The sequence below is a fragment of the Bidens hawaiensis genome, unplaced genomic scaffold (genome assembly GCF_021521415.1).
Source record: "Bidens hawaiensis isolate Kalapana, Puna unplaced genomic scaffold, B.hawaiensis_p1.1 tig00014522_1, whole genome shotgun sequence".
NCBI lineage: Eukaryota > Viridiplantae > Streptophyta > Magnoliopsida > Asterales > Asteraceae > Bidens > Bidens hawaiensis.
The window spans coordinates 44,070-61,408 of NW_027492264.1; the positions used below are offsets into that span (position 1 = coordinate 44,070).

A 17,339-nucleotide genomic window follows, 5' to 3' on the forward strand; every position below is an offset into this window, starting at 1 on the left:
GATCCTACGCATGCGTCTTTCCATACGCTCATAATCGCCTAAAATCAGTTCGCGCAACGATTGTAAACAAACAATACTATAAACATGTCACGAAAGAAACATGTCACAACAAAAGATGTATGCCATGATTACCAGACTAAAATTTGTCTTTCTATCTGCCTTGGAACCTTTACTTATTATCTTCACGACGGTTCAATGAATCATCGGAATCTGGAAAATAGCAAACACCACAAATATTGCTCGAGTGTTATACATTTTTACTCTTAGCCTTTCTAATATTAAATTTACAATACTAATGGGCTATTTATAGCCTTAGATGTGAAAAAAATTTTGAAATTCCTTTTTTCTTTTTGTTAAATATATTTTATGTATTAACAAAAGAGTTATGAATTTGCTTTTAGTTATTAAGCTAAAAATAAACAGATGTTAACTAGTAACTTCCAAATAACATGGTTTCGTGTAGGTCACAAATTCAAATAACATGGGGTTAGTTAATATCTTTAAAATAATACATAAAATTAAAATATTCAGTTTGCAAAATACCTAGATTTACACATCACACGCAATTTAACCTTAATTGTTGTACATAATTACGTAATCACCAAGAGAAATATTGGTCTCTAGTTCTTTTATAAAAAAAACTCTACCGATAATGGATATCAGCCCCTAATTCTTTATCTACGAAACGCTTCAAAAACTTATTATTAGTTCTAAATAAACTTCCTTGCATGAATTTCTAGACCGTTTTTCAGCCTCCAATACATTCCTTTAAATGGTAATATTTTGTCAAACAATTGGGGACTGAAAACCGGCCCTTGATGTTTTCATATACAAATGGCATTTAACACTGAATATCAGTCCGTCCTTAATTCAATTAATTTAGGAAATATTAAATACGGATTTTTAGTCTCAAATATTTTCCCTCTGTATTTGAGTATTTGAGATCGAATACTAGTCGCCAATACATTTGCGCTATTTTCCAATATAGAGGTAAAGTATTTGGGACTGAAATTATGTCGCCAATACGATTCCCTCCAAAACCATCTATTGTACAAACACATTTAGGACTGAACTTTAGTCTTAAATTAGGTGTCAACATATTAGCGACCGATTATTAGTCACAAACATAAATCACATAAAAGTCAGTCCCCTGTTATAAAATTCGTCACTTTTCAAACCCGAAAACTCGACCCATTTTAAATTTTCGGTTATATTTATGAATAAATATACAAATATAAATATATTTAAAGATTTGTCTTATGTATTTATATTCGTTAACCCAACACGATTTGACATTTCGATGTCTCGATGTATTCGTATATTTTGTTTATTAGCTATACATTATTCTCGATAATTCAAGTTATAATTAAATTTTCAATTCGTTTTGTTTAATTTACTTGAATTCAAAACTCTATTCAGGTTGATGTTGAGGGGCTGTTTTGTAAATATGAAATTCATATATAATATAATAATAATAAAAAAGGATGCAGCAACAGCCCGTCCCCTACCCTGGCATCACGGTTTTCCGGCGAGACCTCCGGCGGCCGGAATCGGCGCCGGAGTAAACCAAACGCCCCATAATAACTCTGTTTGATCCGGTCAAGTATTCTAAATGACTTCTCCTTAAACGACGAACAATAATATACAATTTATTTCGCCATTTAACTCATAATTAACTCGTATTAATCAACCAATAACTGGATTATAATAAAGAACGCCATTAACTCGATATTAACATCAATCGGATCTTTTAAGCCTATAAATACAAACTACTCGTTCATCTAAACTCGCTCACATATTCATCTCCATCTAATATACACTCTAAATCCCATAAACCGTTCGTCAAAAAGTCGATTCCGGCCACCCTCCGTTCGCTATCATTCCGGCACCAATCGAGCTCATGAGATTCGATCGTTCGGTTTCATATAATGCGCTTTCCGTTTGGGTTCCAAGTTGTATTCCTATTTATAGGTGAGTTTCTCACACACCCCTTTTTACCATTTTTTACTATTTTGGGGTAGCATATATATCCTATCAAAAATTCAATTTCGTTTATTTATTATTTACAAACTACAATTCGCATCATGGACTTGTGTGTTTACTTGTTACTTGCTACAAATTACTTGCTCATGGATTACTTCAAGATAGTATGATCATACGCCCCTTTTGCGCTCAATACATTTGTTTTTATGAGTGGAAAAGGGCCTCATTATCCGAGTACGTTGGTGCACAATTCCAACTGGAAAGGACCTTACTTGCGCTTATCTGAGTATACTGGTGCACAATCCCAGTTGGAAAGGACATTGCTTGCTCATTTACACTTGTTCATGGAATTGTATGATTTTTACGTACGTATAACAAAAACTTGTGTGAACTCATGAATAGTTGACATTATTTTATATATATGTTACAGGTACATCTATTCGAAGTTGACACATGAAGAAGACATTAGAACTTAGGGCGTGTTCGTTTCACGGAATGGAATGGATTGAAATTGGAATTTTCATAGGATTTGGAATTTGAAGGAATTGGATTTGGAATCTGCACATTCCAATAGGAACTGGAATTGGGGGGAATTGAAATCCAAATACATTCTTAATGTGTTCGTTTAACAAATGAATAGAAATCAAGTGTTTTTTTTTGTTACAATGACAACGACGAAAACATTTTAGCTTTTTTAGATTTTTTGTTTTTTATATATATTTTGCATTATGATTTTTTTTGAGTTTTTTTATGGGTTTTCTATTAAGATTAAAAACCCCTTAAAATATTCAAAAATAATAATAAAAAATCATAACTCAAAATACAAATTTAAAACAAAAAAACTAAAAAAACTAAAATGTTTTGTTCGTTGTCCTCGTTAAAAAAAAACTCGATATAAGATTCCAATGAATTTCTCTACATTTTGGAATGATTTGAAATCCCTATATTTAAAGGAATTTGAAGGAATTAAATTCCAATTTCAAATCTTTGAACCAACACACCACAATGGAATTAAGATTCCAATTCCAATGAAACGAACACGTCATGCCATGGGATTTTAATTCCATTTCCTTTGAATTCCCACGAATTCCGTGAAACGAACACGCCCTTAGGGTATATCAATAAATGGATAAGTTCTTAATTGTTCTTGTATTTTTCCTTGTATTTCCTGTTACAAACTTATGTACTTGATGTATAAATTAATTAATGATAATATTGTCACTTAATAGTGTCACATGTGTTTTGGGCAATCTGTACGCCACACTCAGGCGTTTCCGCTTTAACCGGGGTGTTACAGATTGGTATCAGAGCCGTGACTATAAGATATGACATTAGACTTAGTGTTCTAGTTGGTTATAGTTTATTTGCTTAATTGTTTAGGTTGCATGATTAGAAATTATGTGGGTCTTATGTGATTGTTCGAAGCACTTACTTGATACTATTATACTGATGATTCAATTACTTCAATTACACAAGCACACACAAGTCCAAGGCTTATGCCTAAAAATAAAGATTTTTCCAACATTTTCAGTTATTGATTTTCATTGTGGTGTTCCGATATTTATTCTTCTTAAAGATGGTTCATTATGTCGGGAATGTAGTAACTGTAAGGGGACGTGCCTGTTTTCCGAAACTCTTGACACCAAGGTTATTAATACCTAAGAATAAGCAATGCGTATAAATCACAATCAGATGCGGGACCCGGTTGCTTACTTGGAGAGTTAGGAAAGAGAATGAACTTTATTAAGCCAAAGCATACCACTTTCAACGCCATATGAATCACAACTTTAAGTTTTCAAACGCGACCATGTTCTCTTTGTGAAAAGAATATGGTTGCACTCCTCTATGTTTTACAATGTGTTTTAACTGGAAGTCTGTACACGAATACCCAACTTTCGATTCAATTTAATTACGCATTTTTTAACGAGAATAGTTAAGTTTTTTTTTAAAAAAGTTTTGTGACACGTTTTCATTGTTTATACGCTCATTTACGGTTTAAACTTTTAAAAGTTTCAAATTAATAACCGAATTTCAAACGATTCCTTTGTTATTTTACTAATATGTTTTAGAATTGAAAATTTAAAAAGTTTTGGTGGTACATGAACACTCGATTTACAATTCGTTTCTACAATTTATTGTTAAGTTCAATATTTATTCCATATGATTATTCAATAATTTTTTTAGATTTTCATTTATTGAATGTGAAAAATCATGACGTCTCATGGGAATTCCAATTTCGATTTCAAATTTTGTTTCATATGATTTCTTTTCTTTACTTGTTTCATTGATGTATCTATTAGTCGTTTTTATACCTGCGTCCCAAGTCACGCAAATTCCTCACGTTTCGTATCACGCCTTCTTGTTTTCCTAGTTGTCGCATTCAACCGGCGAAATGACGATCCAAGTTATCAAGCAAATGGCCTCCGCGATCCCGATCACTCCACGTTTAACCACACCCAACTCCATCGCTATAGTAAATTTAAATTCAAACCCAGCACCATTCTTGGAAACACAAACTAAACCAACCGAAAGGCCTCACGCTAAAACACACTCTTTGTATGGTATGTGTAAATCCCACCACTTTACTTCCCTGAAACGTTGATATACTTCAATTTGTGGTATATTCAATTACCACTTATTGCTAAAACCCACCCAAACTCAACGCCACTCGCCCATCTGCAATACATGTACCTAACCATTTATCTCAATCACATGTTTGACCTCATGCTTCAAGCCTATTATAATTGTGGTGACCCTAGCACACCAGCTATACTTCGGAAGGCCTAACTTGTTTCCGCCATACAATATCCTAATCCCGCATTCTTTGTCGACCTTACACGATTTTCCGGTTTCAATACTTAGATCTTTACAAATCTCATCAAACTCGTCTATATTTTTTTTGCATACTTTCCTACAATCTATTAATTTTACTAACACCTCACACCTAACCCTAAATCCTCAGTTATTTTTAACTTTCAATCAAATGGATTTTCTTTAAAAAAAGATTTATTACCTCTATTATTATTATTAAAATTATCAACATCATTATTAATATTACTACCACCATTATTATTAGTACCATTACCGTCATCATTATTTTTATTAACATCATTATCAATATTATTATTAATAAAATTTATTAATACTATTTATTATTATTAGTAATATTATTATTGTTAGTATTATTGTCACCACTAATAATAATGTAATTATTTATTCAAACCATATTTAAAGTAAACTTCTTGTTCCAAACAAATCTTAAGCCCTTTAAGGCTATTTTTCATTCAACAAGTCGGATATTTTGACAATCATTTCTTTCCTTTCTACCTAGGTTGCGGGCCAAAAGAAAACATTTGTTTTTATGTGAAAGTTTCATAAAATGTGCAACTCTTAGCGATAGTAAATAAAAAAACTTTTTGCCTAAGTAAAATAGAATAAATTTTATTTTATCATGAGATAAAAAAAAAAGCATCACGATTTACAACCGATTTTTGTAAATTAAAAATATACGTTGTATCATTTCCTTTCTTTCCCCTTAGTTAACGCCAATGAGTTTCGGCTAAGAAATCATGGCACCACCTCCCACGTCAACCTCTCTTACCCCAAATAAACCAATATTCGAGAAGACAAGCGTCACAAGCAACATTTTCGTTTCTTTAACTTCCCTTTCACGTATTTTTTTCCGGACATAACCCAAAGTATTTTTTCATCCACGTCTTTAGAATATTGTTTACGAAGTTTATTCTAATTGTTCATTGATCTTTGATCAATATTCGTTTGTATTTTACGAAATGTAACTTCGTACATTATTCTTATTCGCTTTATTAAATCGGTTTACGTTTGTTATTTCGAATTCTATGATTTATGACCAATTTCCCATCAACGTAACCGTTAAGTGGAAATTGGGACTACTAACATGTATGTGAACATAGTTACCTAATAGAAACCGTATTTTCATTTTGTTTCTCCATTTTACTATCGGTGACCGGTTCTCTCCAAACGAATTCGTTTACTTAGAAACGGGGCTGTGTCTCATGTACATGCCGAGTTTATCTGATGTTATGTTTTTATACAAATTGTTTTGTTTATTCTTATACTTCTCTTCCACTCAATGTTTTATTTGAACCATTTTATTGTTCTTGATTTCATCAATCTAAGACAAATACTTTATTTTAATTTCGAAGTTCTAATTATATACTTGATAAGCACAAAGTTACTATTGAAAAATTTTCTTTTCACAAACTTAATCGATTTCAATATTTTAGTATAAAAATTTTCGTTTATCCATTTCATTTCAAGTTATTATCAATTTACATGTTTGTAAGATATAATTGTTTATTTATCTCAATGTTGCCATTTGTCACATCGATGTTCTATTGGAGATTTTTTTACATCATGATATTTTGATACTTCAAAGTTCGTTCATTTAGGCTATTCTCGAACCCATTGCGTTATCAAGTTACATATTCATATCTCGTTGGTTAAATGCTATGTTTATATGTCACATTATTTTCGATTCCATTATTTCAATCACATGTTACGATGTTTATAATTCTAAATTTTTCATTCTTTAATTTCATTATCTCGTTTATTTTGATTTTTTAACATCTTTTACTTGGTTTAGACACGATGATTTGACTTAGTGTTTTCGTGTTGTCCTTGGCCAGAATGGTCTATCATTGTGTGTTGTAATGTTTTTATTCATTAAATTCATTATTTTTGATTTTCAACGTTATATATGAGAATTTTATTTACCTATGTAAAGTCTATGTCTTAAAACCACACAGTAGAACAAGTTATATGGACCATCCGACGATAGAGGTAATTATGGGTCGACACGTAATTATCAAAGTCCTCGCATGAAAAATATAATAAGTCCGGTTGTGTGAAATAAATCGGAACTTGAAATGATTTTGGAGAACGGGACAAACACAATATGATAAGAGCATGGTGGATACGTCGCTGGTACATCCTATATATAAGTGTCCTTGTCATATCTCCTATTTGTGGCGTTCTTTCGGGTCATTCAAAGATCGACGTTATCTTATTTTAATTATGTATGTATGTATAAAATTGTTAAAATTTCTAACAACTCTGTATATTAGTTGTTCTCTTTTAAATTTTATTTTTATTTTTAATTTCGGGACGAAATTTCTAAAAGTTGTAAGTTCTGTAACATTCGTCACTTTTCAAACCCGAAAACCCGACCCATTTTAAATTTCCGGTTTTATTTATGAATATATACACAAATATAAATATATTTAAAGATTTGTCTTATGTATTTATATTCGTTAAACCGACACGTTTTGACATTTCGATGTCTCGATGTATTCGTATATTTTGTTTATTAGCTATACATTATTCTCGATAATTCAAGTTATAATTAAATTTTCAATTCGTTTTGTTTAAATTACAAAACTCCGGTAATTAAAGTTTACTTAAACGAATCCCGAGCTACCCAAGTATAATACAAAGAATTTAATAAACTCTTATTTCCATTTCTAATACATTATGAAGTTCAAGGTTTGTTGTGTAATTTACTTTAATTCAAAACTCTATTCATGTTGATAGTTGAGGGGCTGTTTTGTAAATATGAAATTCATATAAAATATAATAATAATAATAAAAAAGGATGCAACAGCCCGTCCCCTACCATGGCATCACGGTTTTCTAGCGAAACCTCCGGCGGCCGGAATTGGCGCCGGAGTAAACCAAACGCCCCATAATAACTCCGTTTGATCCGGTAAAGTATTCTAAATGACTTCTCCTTAAACGACGAACAATAATATACAATTTATTTCGCCATCTAACTCGTAATTAACTCGTATTAATCAACCAATAACCGGATTATAATAAAGAACACCATTAACTCGATATTAACATCAATCGGATCTTTAAGCCTATAAATACAACCTACTCGTTCATCTAAACTCGCTCACATATTCATCTCCATCTAATATACACTCTAAATCCCATAAACCGTTCGTCAAAATCCGATTCCGGCCACCCTCCGTTCGCTATCATTCCGGCACCAATCGAGCTCGTGAGATTCGATCGTTCGGTTTCATATAACGCGCTTTCCGTTTGGTTTCCAAGTTGTATTCCTATTTCATAGGCGAGTTTCTCACACCCCTTTTTACCATTTTCTACTATTTTGGGGTAGCATATATATCTTATCAAAAATTCAATTTCGTTTATTTATTATTTACAAACTACAATTCGCATCATGGACTTGTGTGTTTACTTTTTACTTGCTACAAATTACTTGCTCATGGATTACTTCAAGATAGTATGATCATACGCCCCCTTTTGCGCTCAATACATTTGTTGTTATGAGTGGAAAAGGGCCTCATTATCCGAGTACGTTGGTGCACAATTCCAACTGGAAAGGACCTTACTTGCGCTTATCTGAGTACGCTGGTGCACAATCCCAGTTGGAAAGGACATTACTTGCTCATTTACACTTGTTCATGGAATTGTATGATTTTTACGTACGTATAATAAAAACTTGTGTGAACTCACCAACTATTCATATAGTCGACATTATTATATATATTCTACAGGTACATCTATTCAAAGTTGACATATGAAGAAGACATTAGAACTTAGGGTATATCAATAAATGGATAAGTTGTTAATTGTTCTTGTATTTTTCCTTGTATTTCCGGTTACAAACTTGTGTACTTGATGTATAAATTAATTAATGATAATATTGTCACTTAATAGTGTCACATGTGTTTTGGGCAATCTGTACGTCACACTCAGGCGTTTCCGCTTTAGCCGGGGTGTTACACCAGTACTAACTGTAACCTATAAATCAGTCTCCGATAGTACGTATCTGAAACTGTTAGTCCCTAATACGTTAGTATCTAATGCTCACTTTTTTTGCAGTGTTTAGATCTCAATGTTTATTGTTTGGTGAAGTTTATTCAATTTTATAGAGATGATATTGTAACTCAATCAGATTAGTATGTGTAACTAATTTGTTTTGTTAGTCCAGTATAACATCCGTAGGAACTTTAGATTGAAAAGTTAGGAGATTTTAGAAGACCATGGAGGGAAATGATATATTGTAACTCACTCATATTAGTATGTGTAACTAATTTGTTTTGTTAGTCTAATATAATAGTTGTAGGAACTTTAGATTGAAAAGTTAAGAGATTTTAGAAGACCATGGAGGGAAATGATATATTGTAACTCACTCAGATTAGTATGTGTAACTAATTTGTTGCTTTTGATACATTTGGGTCTCTTGCCCCAATGCTGCTTCGTTTTTAAAAAGAGTTTAGCGGGTCATGCACAGTAACTCAACGACGCCGAAGAACGATAACTATGTTTTTAGTAGGATCGGGTTTCCATTCAAATGGGTGGCGGCGCAGCTTGTTGCCCTCTTACCTGCCTCTCTGTTGTAACTGGATCCTTTTCTTATTATTAAATAAAATACCATATCCTTTTCATATAACAGCCGTAGAAACTTTAGATTGAAAAGTTAAGAGATTTTATAGGACCATGGTGGGAAATGATGGTCTAAAAGTTATGACTGTTGTAATTTGCTAATTTTAATACGAATGTAAAGATATATTACGTCTATTATGAGCTGATTTTGATATATTTTAATTTCATTCCTGGAATTATCTTTGTTGTACATGCATTAGGTCTAGGATCCCATGGAACGGGAAACAAGACGTTATGATTGACAAGAGAATGAAATTATATTGGGGTAAACATTTTATTATATTATATATTTACTTTTAATCATCAATTAATTGGTTTACTTAATGTAATATACTCGTTTATAACTCAGGGAACTCACATAAAAACATAACCGTTTGGCTAAGAGGATTCGAATGATTCTGGCTCCAAGCTTTATACATGATGATGGTGTGTATGATCAAAGTGATGAGAAGAGCTAACACTTTTAAATACATAGATATGTTTCATGATTATATTATTATAATTTCATTAAGATCACATAATCCCCTTTAAAGATTTTGTAAAGCCCAACTCACATGATTTCATTATGCGTTTTCTTAGCTTTATGGTACATGAGTTGCGCTTCTAGCTGGTGATTTTATGTTTGCACATCATCAGAACACCTTGCGAGTTACTAGAAGTGGTAGTTATAACGTAAAACATTTGTACGGATAGAATTGTATATTATTAAATGTAGACATATAAAACTTTGATACGTGCTTAGTTTTTGTTAGGTTACAAAGTAAAGCTATTATTATTATTATTATTATTCAGACTTAACATGCTTAGTTTATGCATCAATAGTCGTTCACTTGCACATTTGGATTCACCTTGGCCTACATTCACGTGGTGTTATTTTATCCGCATATTACATATGGATTACATATGGTTACTTATTTGTCATTTGTATTTTAAATTTTTATCAACTAGTTGTATTTGAAATTAGTTAATTAGTCCGTATCTTGTAACTCTAACGCTGTACCACCACCGTTTAACAATAACTATACTAGCCTTCCTCACTTTGATTTTAACTCTCCTCCTGAGGAAGAAATGGTCTATGGTATTGGTCATGTACCCATATCAAAGACATTTGTTCCTGCAGCTCCCAAGATTATAATTTCAGCTAATTCCTGAGTTAATCCTAATAGTGATTCATCTTCTGTAGCAAGTCGTGTAGAAGAAAATGGGTGTATGGAAACAAACATGTGTTATGGAGATAAAAACTTACTTTTTGATTCATCTATTAACAACCCTGTCTGTAATAATATTGTTTCCAAAAACATTTTGAACAATGATGTGATGTATCTGATGAGAGTGTTCATGTTGGCACGACTCTTGAAAATGAAAATGATGTTTCCATTTCTGATAGTGACTGTGAAACTACTTTTGATGAAACCATTGTTGATAGAAACGTGCATGAACAGGTATATGTGAATACTAGCTTACCTAGTTGTTCGTCAAATAGTTGTAAAGTTGAGGAAACCAAAGTTAATGAAAATTGTTTTGAAATGGAAAAGACAAGTACATCTGGTAAATATGTCCCACCTCATAGAAACAATTTTTATCAATCTACTAATCAATATTATCAACCTCAATTGTACAATCAATTTGTTAATAGCTACTATGTTTATTATCCACAAGATTATATGAATTCCTACTGATACAAATGTTTTTGATGATCGGGGTCATAGATCTGACAGCTTGTTTGTTTTCGTACAACCATCTCCTTATTCACCACAACCCATGTATTATCATTCTGACGGTTTCTATAGGGAAGATAGAAGAAAACTTTGTTTTGTGTGTGGTAGCCCATCTCACCTTGCAAGACATTGCAAGAGCTGGCATAAGATGAAAAGAGAAACGAACAGTAGGTTTAATCAATTCCGTTCAAGAGCTAAACCAAGCTCAAGAACAAGAAATGATCAACCTGACAGTTTTGCAAGCGAAATGGATGTGAGATCCAGAAATAAAAGGAATGACAAACCTCCTTTTTGGATAACCAAGAAGGAGAGAGCAAAAAGGAATTCAAAGACTGAAAGGTCTAAGAATTCATAAAAAAGAAAGCAGAAAAGAAATCAAAAGATTGAAAAATCTGAGGATGTTGTTTTAAAACCAAGAAGGAGACAGTCTCGAAAATCTGTTAAAAACAGGAAACATGCTCGTGCATGGAATCTAAAGACTGTTCTTCTGATTCTGACATGCACGTCCCACAACTTCATAAACAAGAACGAGAAAAGGACATTTGATAACATTGTGGTTAACCCTCCCGAGACAACTAAGTCTCGGGAACCTGTATCTAATTAAACTGCTAATGTGTAGGGTTAGCCAAGACGTTATGTAAATAGTATTTAGTATTTGGATAGTGGTTGTACTCGACACATGACATGAGACGAATCCTTGTTGTTTGACATTAAACCGTTTGATGGCGGATACGTTTCTTTTGCTGGAGATATGGGTGAAAATATCACTAAACATGGTAGAGTGTTAAATGGAGTCTGACGCTTGATGACGTCAATCTGGTGAAACAACTGAACCACAACTTGCTTAGCATCTCTCAAATTTGAACCGAAAGACTTGTCAATAGAATGGGTCGATACTGATGATAACTTTGCAGACCTGTTTACTAAAGCCTTTAATCGTGCCAGATTTATGTTTCTCGTTGACTCACCTGGCATGATCTCTTTAGTACAAAATTAAGTTTTAATTTTTTTTTGTTTTTTCTTTATTTTTTTTAATTTTATTTTAAAATTATTTTAATTTTATTTTGTTTTATTTCATTTTATCTTTATTTTTTACTTAAAAGTTTATTTTATCTAAGTTTTTTTTAATTTAGTTTCCTTTTTAATTTAGCTTAACATTTTCTTTTATTTTAAATTTTAAACTTTTATTTTCAAATTTATTTTTTTAAGTTTTAAAATTTGAAACTTTTGTTTTATTTTTATTTTGTTTTAAAATTTTCTTTTTAATTTTTTATTTTATTTCATATTTCTTTTATCTTTTTGTATATGAAAATTGTAAATATATTTCAAATATGTCACAATTTTAGAGGGAGAAATTGAGTTAACTTTAACTCGCCAAAAAGATTTTACCTTTATTAAGAAAAACAAAATTAAGTTACTTGACTTTCCAAAATATTTTATATTATTATTTTATTTAAGAAAATCTGAAAAAGTCTTAAAAATATAATCTCTCGTTTAGAGGGAGCTCCTTCTTAGAGGGAGTCTGATAACATTAAAATATCAGAAAATTTTGAGAAATTGATCCGACCTGTGGAAGATGATAGAAAATTGTCTTAGGTGAACATAGCACATAAAAAGAGTAGATCAAAAGCCAACAAGATCATTGTTTGATGTATAGATAGGCTTGACAAATGAGTAAATATCACAGTGATATAAACTTAAATATCTGCCTATGCTAGTGGTTACACTCTTATGAAGCGGTTGCCGACTCCAAATAAGTCATATTTATGAAGGCAAAAATCCTAATAGTCAGTCATACACGAGGCCGTTAGTGATTGGTCACAATGGAAAATTATTTCTTGCTTTATCTTCAAATTTTGAAAGATATCAAAAATTATTGAAAAAGCAAAAAAACTACAAAATACTCAAAAAGTATTCAAAATCAACAACAAAAATGTTGAAAATTTTATCACACAAAAATGGGTATATTAGAACCACGTAATGTGGGGCAAACAAGTAAGTCCTAAACATTTTATATGAAGGCATAAGTCAACAAGGCTAGTAAGTCCATGGTTCAACCTTTACATATTGTTTGAAAGAAAATTTGCAAAAAGTCTATGAAGCTCAAAATGTTTTGATCAATCATTAGGGGTCGGAGTCAATTCGGGGTGATACTGATGAACACAAAGTATGCCCGAGGTATGATGGAGTATGTAACATGTTGGATTAACAGGGGACCACACAAGTATTGTGCCTAACTATACTTCAACGTATCACTGTGAAATTAAAATACTTGTTAAGTTTGAAGGTGGACCAACATATCAACAATCAACTTTGGGTTGTTGGCATAATAATATCCAAATAGAAGTGTGATCTAGGACACTATAGACGATATGATTCCATGTCATGATCTTTCTCATAAAAAACAAGTATTAATAGCTTATTTTGTATATTAATTAACATGATTAATATATTATTAACTTTCTCCTTATTTTATTTTAAATTTTAGCTCATTTTTAAGTTTTTATTTTACATGTTAAAATTAGTTTAACTTATATTTCTTTTAATTTTATTTTAACTTCTTTTTAAATTATTTATGAAATTATTTGATTTTATCTTAATTTATTTAATTTCAACTTTATTTTGCAATCGTGTTTTTAATTTTTTTTCTTTAAAATTTTAAACTTTTTTTCTTTAAGGTTTGTATAAATCTTGTGTTTGTCTTAATTTTTAATTTGAAATTTTTAATGTTCATTTTAACTTTATTTTTTATTTTTAACTTTATTTTTAAATTTTATCTTTACTTCTAACTTATTTGATTTTATCTTATTTTATTCTTATTTCTTAAATTATTTTACTTTTGTTTTCATCTTTGTAATTACTTTAAAACTTATTTTAAATTTTGAATAAATTTCATTTTTGTCTAAAAAGTTTCATTTTCTGTTTTATTTTAATTTAAACTTTTAAAACTTTATTTTACTTTAAACTTATTTTAAAATTTTAATTTTTAATTTTTAAATTTTATTTTAATTTTTAAGTATTTAGTCAAAATGGGTTTTTGTTTACAACAAGGTCCTCATTGCATAGTTCGTTAAGTATTGACCCGACAAGAATATATCATGTATATATTCAAATTGCTTGGATTCGCTCGTGACGGTGCTGATGAGGACGATGATGACGAGTCTGATAGTGGAAACAGTGATGGTAGTGGAAGTGGTAGTGGTGATGCCACCTAAATTAAGGCGGCTGACTTTGAGCCGTCAAAGGAGGCTGAGAAAACGAGGGAAACGGAAGCTGCGGTGGAGGCTGAGATCGCCTCTTTACTTAACTTCTGCTCTTTTGCATGTACCGTCCCTACAGTTGAGAAAGTCGTGGATGAAGATAATGATGAAAGTGATGATGGCATCAATTATTCTCCTAATCCCGACACACCGGTTAGGGAGAATGTTGAGTCAGCCGTTGATAAACATGTTGTCACTCATGTTGCTGTACCTGCTCGAAGAAACTCAAGAAAAGGAACCAAATTCTATAGCGTTAGTAGGATGGGAAACATGTGAACGAGGTCGAAGTTTCTTCACGACTTCATTGCATGGGAATTCGACAACGAATATGGCGAAGTTATCATAAATTGCACTCGCAGTCATGAGCTCACGTTCTTTGATGAGCTTGAACTGCAGGACTTGGACTTCGGGACCTCAAGAAGCTAATAGAGTCACCCCTCTGTTCAGTTGAAGATGTCCGTCGTGACAACACGAACGCCATCGTTGGAAAGTTCAACAAGTTCGCCAGAATACTTGTTGAAAAACAACCATTTGAAGAAGATCCAGATGAGGTATTCGAATATGAGTCGGAATGCGAGGGGTGAGAAGGAAATAAGGCAAATACAAAAGACTAGAGGGAGATTGTAAGGTCCATTTCGATAGTAGTCTTTCGTATTTGTAACTAGTGTACGTTTAAGTTGTTTATTTGTTTACATTTGTATGTTTGGGCCCGAGGCCTTTGTATTTGGAGCCCATTGGACGTTATTAATGAAAGAGGTGTATGAGTAAACACACACATATATAAGGTGTGTGTGTCTCATACACCAAACTAACCTTTTCACAAATTATTATCCAAGTATTCTTTAACTCCAAAACTCTCCCTAACCTCTCTCACTTTCGGCCTCCCTTACCCACACACACAAGATCCGAGATCTCGGTTCGACTAGTTGTTTCTGCCAACTAGTTGTGAGGTTGATCCAAGAACGACTAGTACTTAGTTTGTTTTGTTGTTTGATCCGGTTTCGGGACCTACAATATTTCCACCACGCATGTCAAGGTTAACAAGCATATTTGCTTGAAATGTTTCAGGTAAGGACCGAAAAGGGTATCCATGCCAGCATAGAGATTGTAAGGCATCTGGTAAGCATTGGCTAACTTCATCGTTTTCTAAATATAAATATCTAGAATCCATGTAAAGTAATCTAAGTTCCTTCATCTTTCTAAGACCATTTATGTTAATGATTTCTCGATCAACATACGTAAAATTTAGTTGTATACTTCGTGTTGCTTCGGTGCCCTGTAAATAATAATAAAAAGAAGTTGTTATGAAAATGTGAAATAGAAAATGGAAAACATCCTAGTTTTCCACCATTCATATAAGCTTGAAACTTACCAATTCATTGACCAATATATCTTTAATTTCCTCTTTAATCCATAATCGACTATGTTTGCTAGGTTCGTTAGGGTGCAAACGCCGAACAATATTCCTGCCCATTTCTTCTATATGATCATGGATGTCGAAACCATGTCCATTGGAAATAGTTATTAATGATTTTTGCTCAAGAACTCTTAAACCAATCAAGCATTAAATCCACAACTTTCAAGTATTCTGATTGCTCTGTATTTCGTTTCACCTTTCAGCACGCATACAACATCTAGGAATATTTCTTTCTGGTCATTTTCTAGACCATTATAGCTTAGTTCCAATTTTTCTAGAGTTTCTTTCAGCGGAATATTTTTTAATCTATTTATGGCATCTACCATTCAAGTTCACTTCTACCACAAAGATGTGAACTCAAAACTTTGATTGTTAAGGGAAGACCAACAGCGTAATGTACAACCTTTTCTAATAACTCTTTATACCCGTTAATTGGAATCTCTCTCCCAAATGCATGCCAACTGAAGAGGCAAAGTGCTTCCTGATCTGATAGCAGATTGACATCATGAATGTTGTTCACTTTGTGTGCTATCAGCACTTGCTCATCTCTTGTTGTGATGATGATTCTACTTCCTGGCTTAAACCAATTAGGCATACCTGCTAACGCAGCAAGCTGTTCGATATGATCCACGTCATCTAGAACAAGAAGAACGTTTCTACCATGTATCATCTTTTTCATCATACATTTTCCATCATAAACACTATTTACATCAAGTTTTTGATCATTTAAGACATCTTGAAGGACCTGCTTTTGCAATTCCTTCAAACCAGAGCCTTGTGAACGTTCCCGGACATTCTCAACAAAGCTTTTACTTTCAAAATGGATGGATATATGATCAAAAATAGCTCTGGCCAAAGTCGTCTTTCCACCACCTCCCATCCCCCTGATCCCAATCATAAGAACATCATCGGAATCAAGTTCTAGAGATGAAACCACGTTTAATAGCCGGGTCTCCATGCCTACTAAGTTGTCATCAACATTCAAGCTGATTAAATGTAGCTTTGGTGAAATGTCTTTAATAATTTTCTCAATGAACTTAGCTTCATGCCTGTGTTTTAAAGAAGATTCAATCAGATTAGTGATAATCCCAAATGGACAGTATATTTCAATTCTATATCAGAGCACCGTTATTGGACCCACCTTCTACGAAAGGCACACTACAAAGATAACTATTGAAAATATTTTTTCGTTAATGGAAATCAGACAATCTTGGGATTTTATAGAAGAAGTATTTTTGAATTAGTGATCCTTCATATAATTCACATTAAAACTTGAATCATTTTTGTTGTCATTTTATTAAACGAAACAATATTTGAATAAATGGCGGTTTGGTAAATCTCATGGGTGGCCTTGAGGAGATTTTAAATAATAATTCACTTATTATCTATTAATTAATAAGTTAGTCTTATTTCAATTTAGTCTTATCCTAAACTCTATTTGTGTTAGATACAAATTATGTACTATTTGATTAGGATTAGAACCGTATGGGTGTATGTACAGTGTAC

General features: G+C 32.2%; 1 protein-coding gene across 1 annotated transcript; it reads right to left on the bottom strand.

Annotated features, from left to right (window-relative positions):
- Positions 1–16,152: 16,152 nt before the first annotated feature.
- LOC143546933 (disease resistance protein RPV1-like) lies at positions 16,153–16,791 on the bottom strand. The gene has a single exon (XM_077038478.1). It carries the CDS (start codon positions 16,789–16,791, stop codon positions 16,153–16,155), a length of 639 nt encoding a protein of 212 aa, XP_076894593.1.
- Positions 16,792–17,339: the final 548 nt, after the last annotated feature.

What these genes read in the sequence shown, in the direction of transcription:
- LOC143546933 (XM_077038478.1), bottom strand. Translation starts at nt 16,791, where the DNA reads ATGGAGACCCGGCTATTAAACGTGGTTTCATCTCTAGAACTTGATTCC.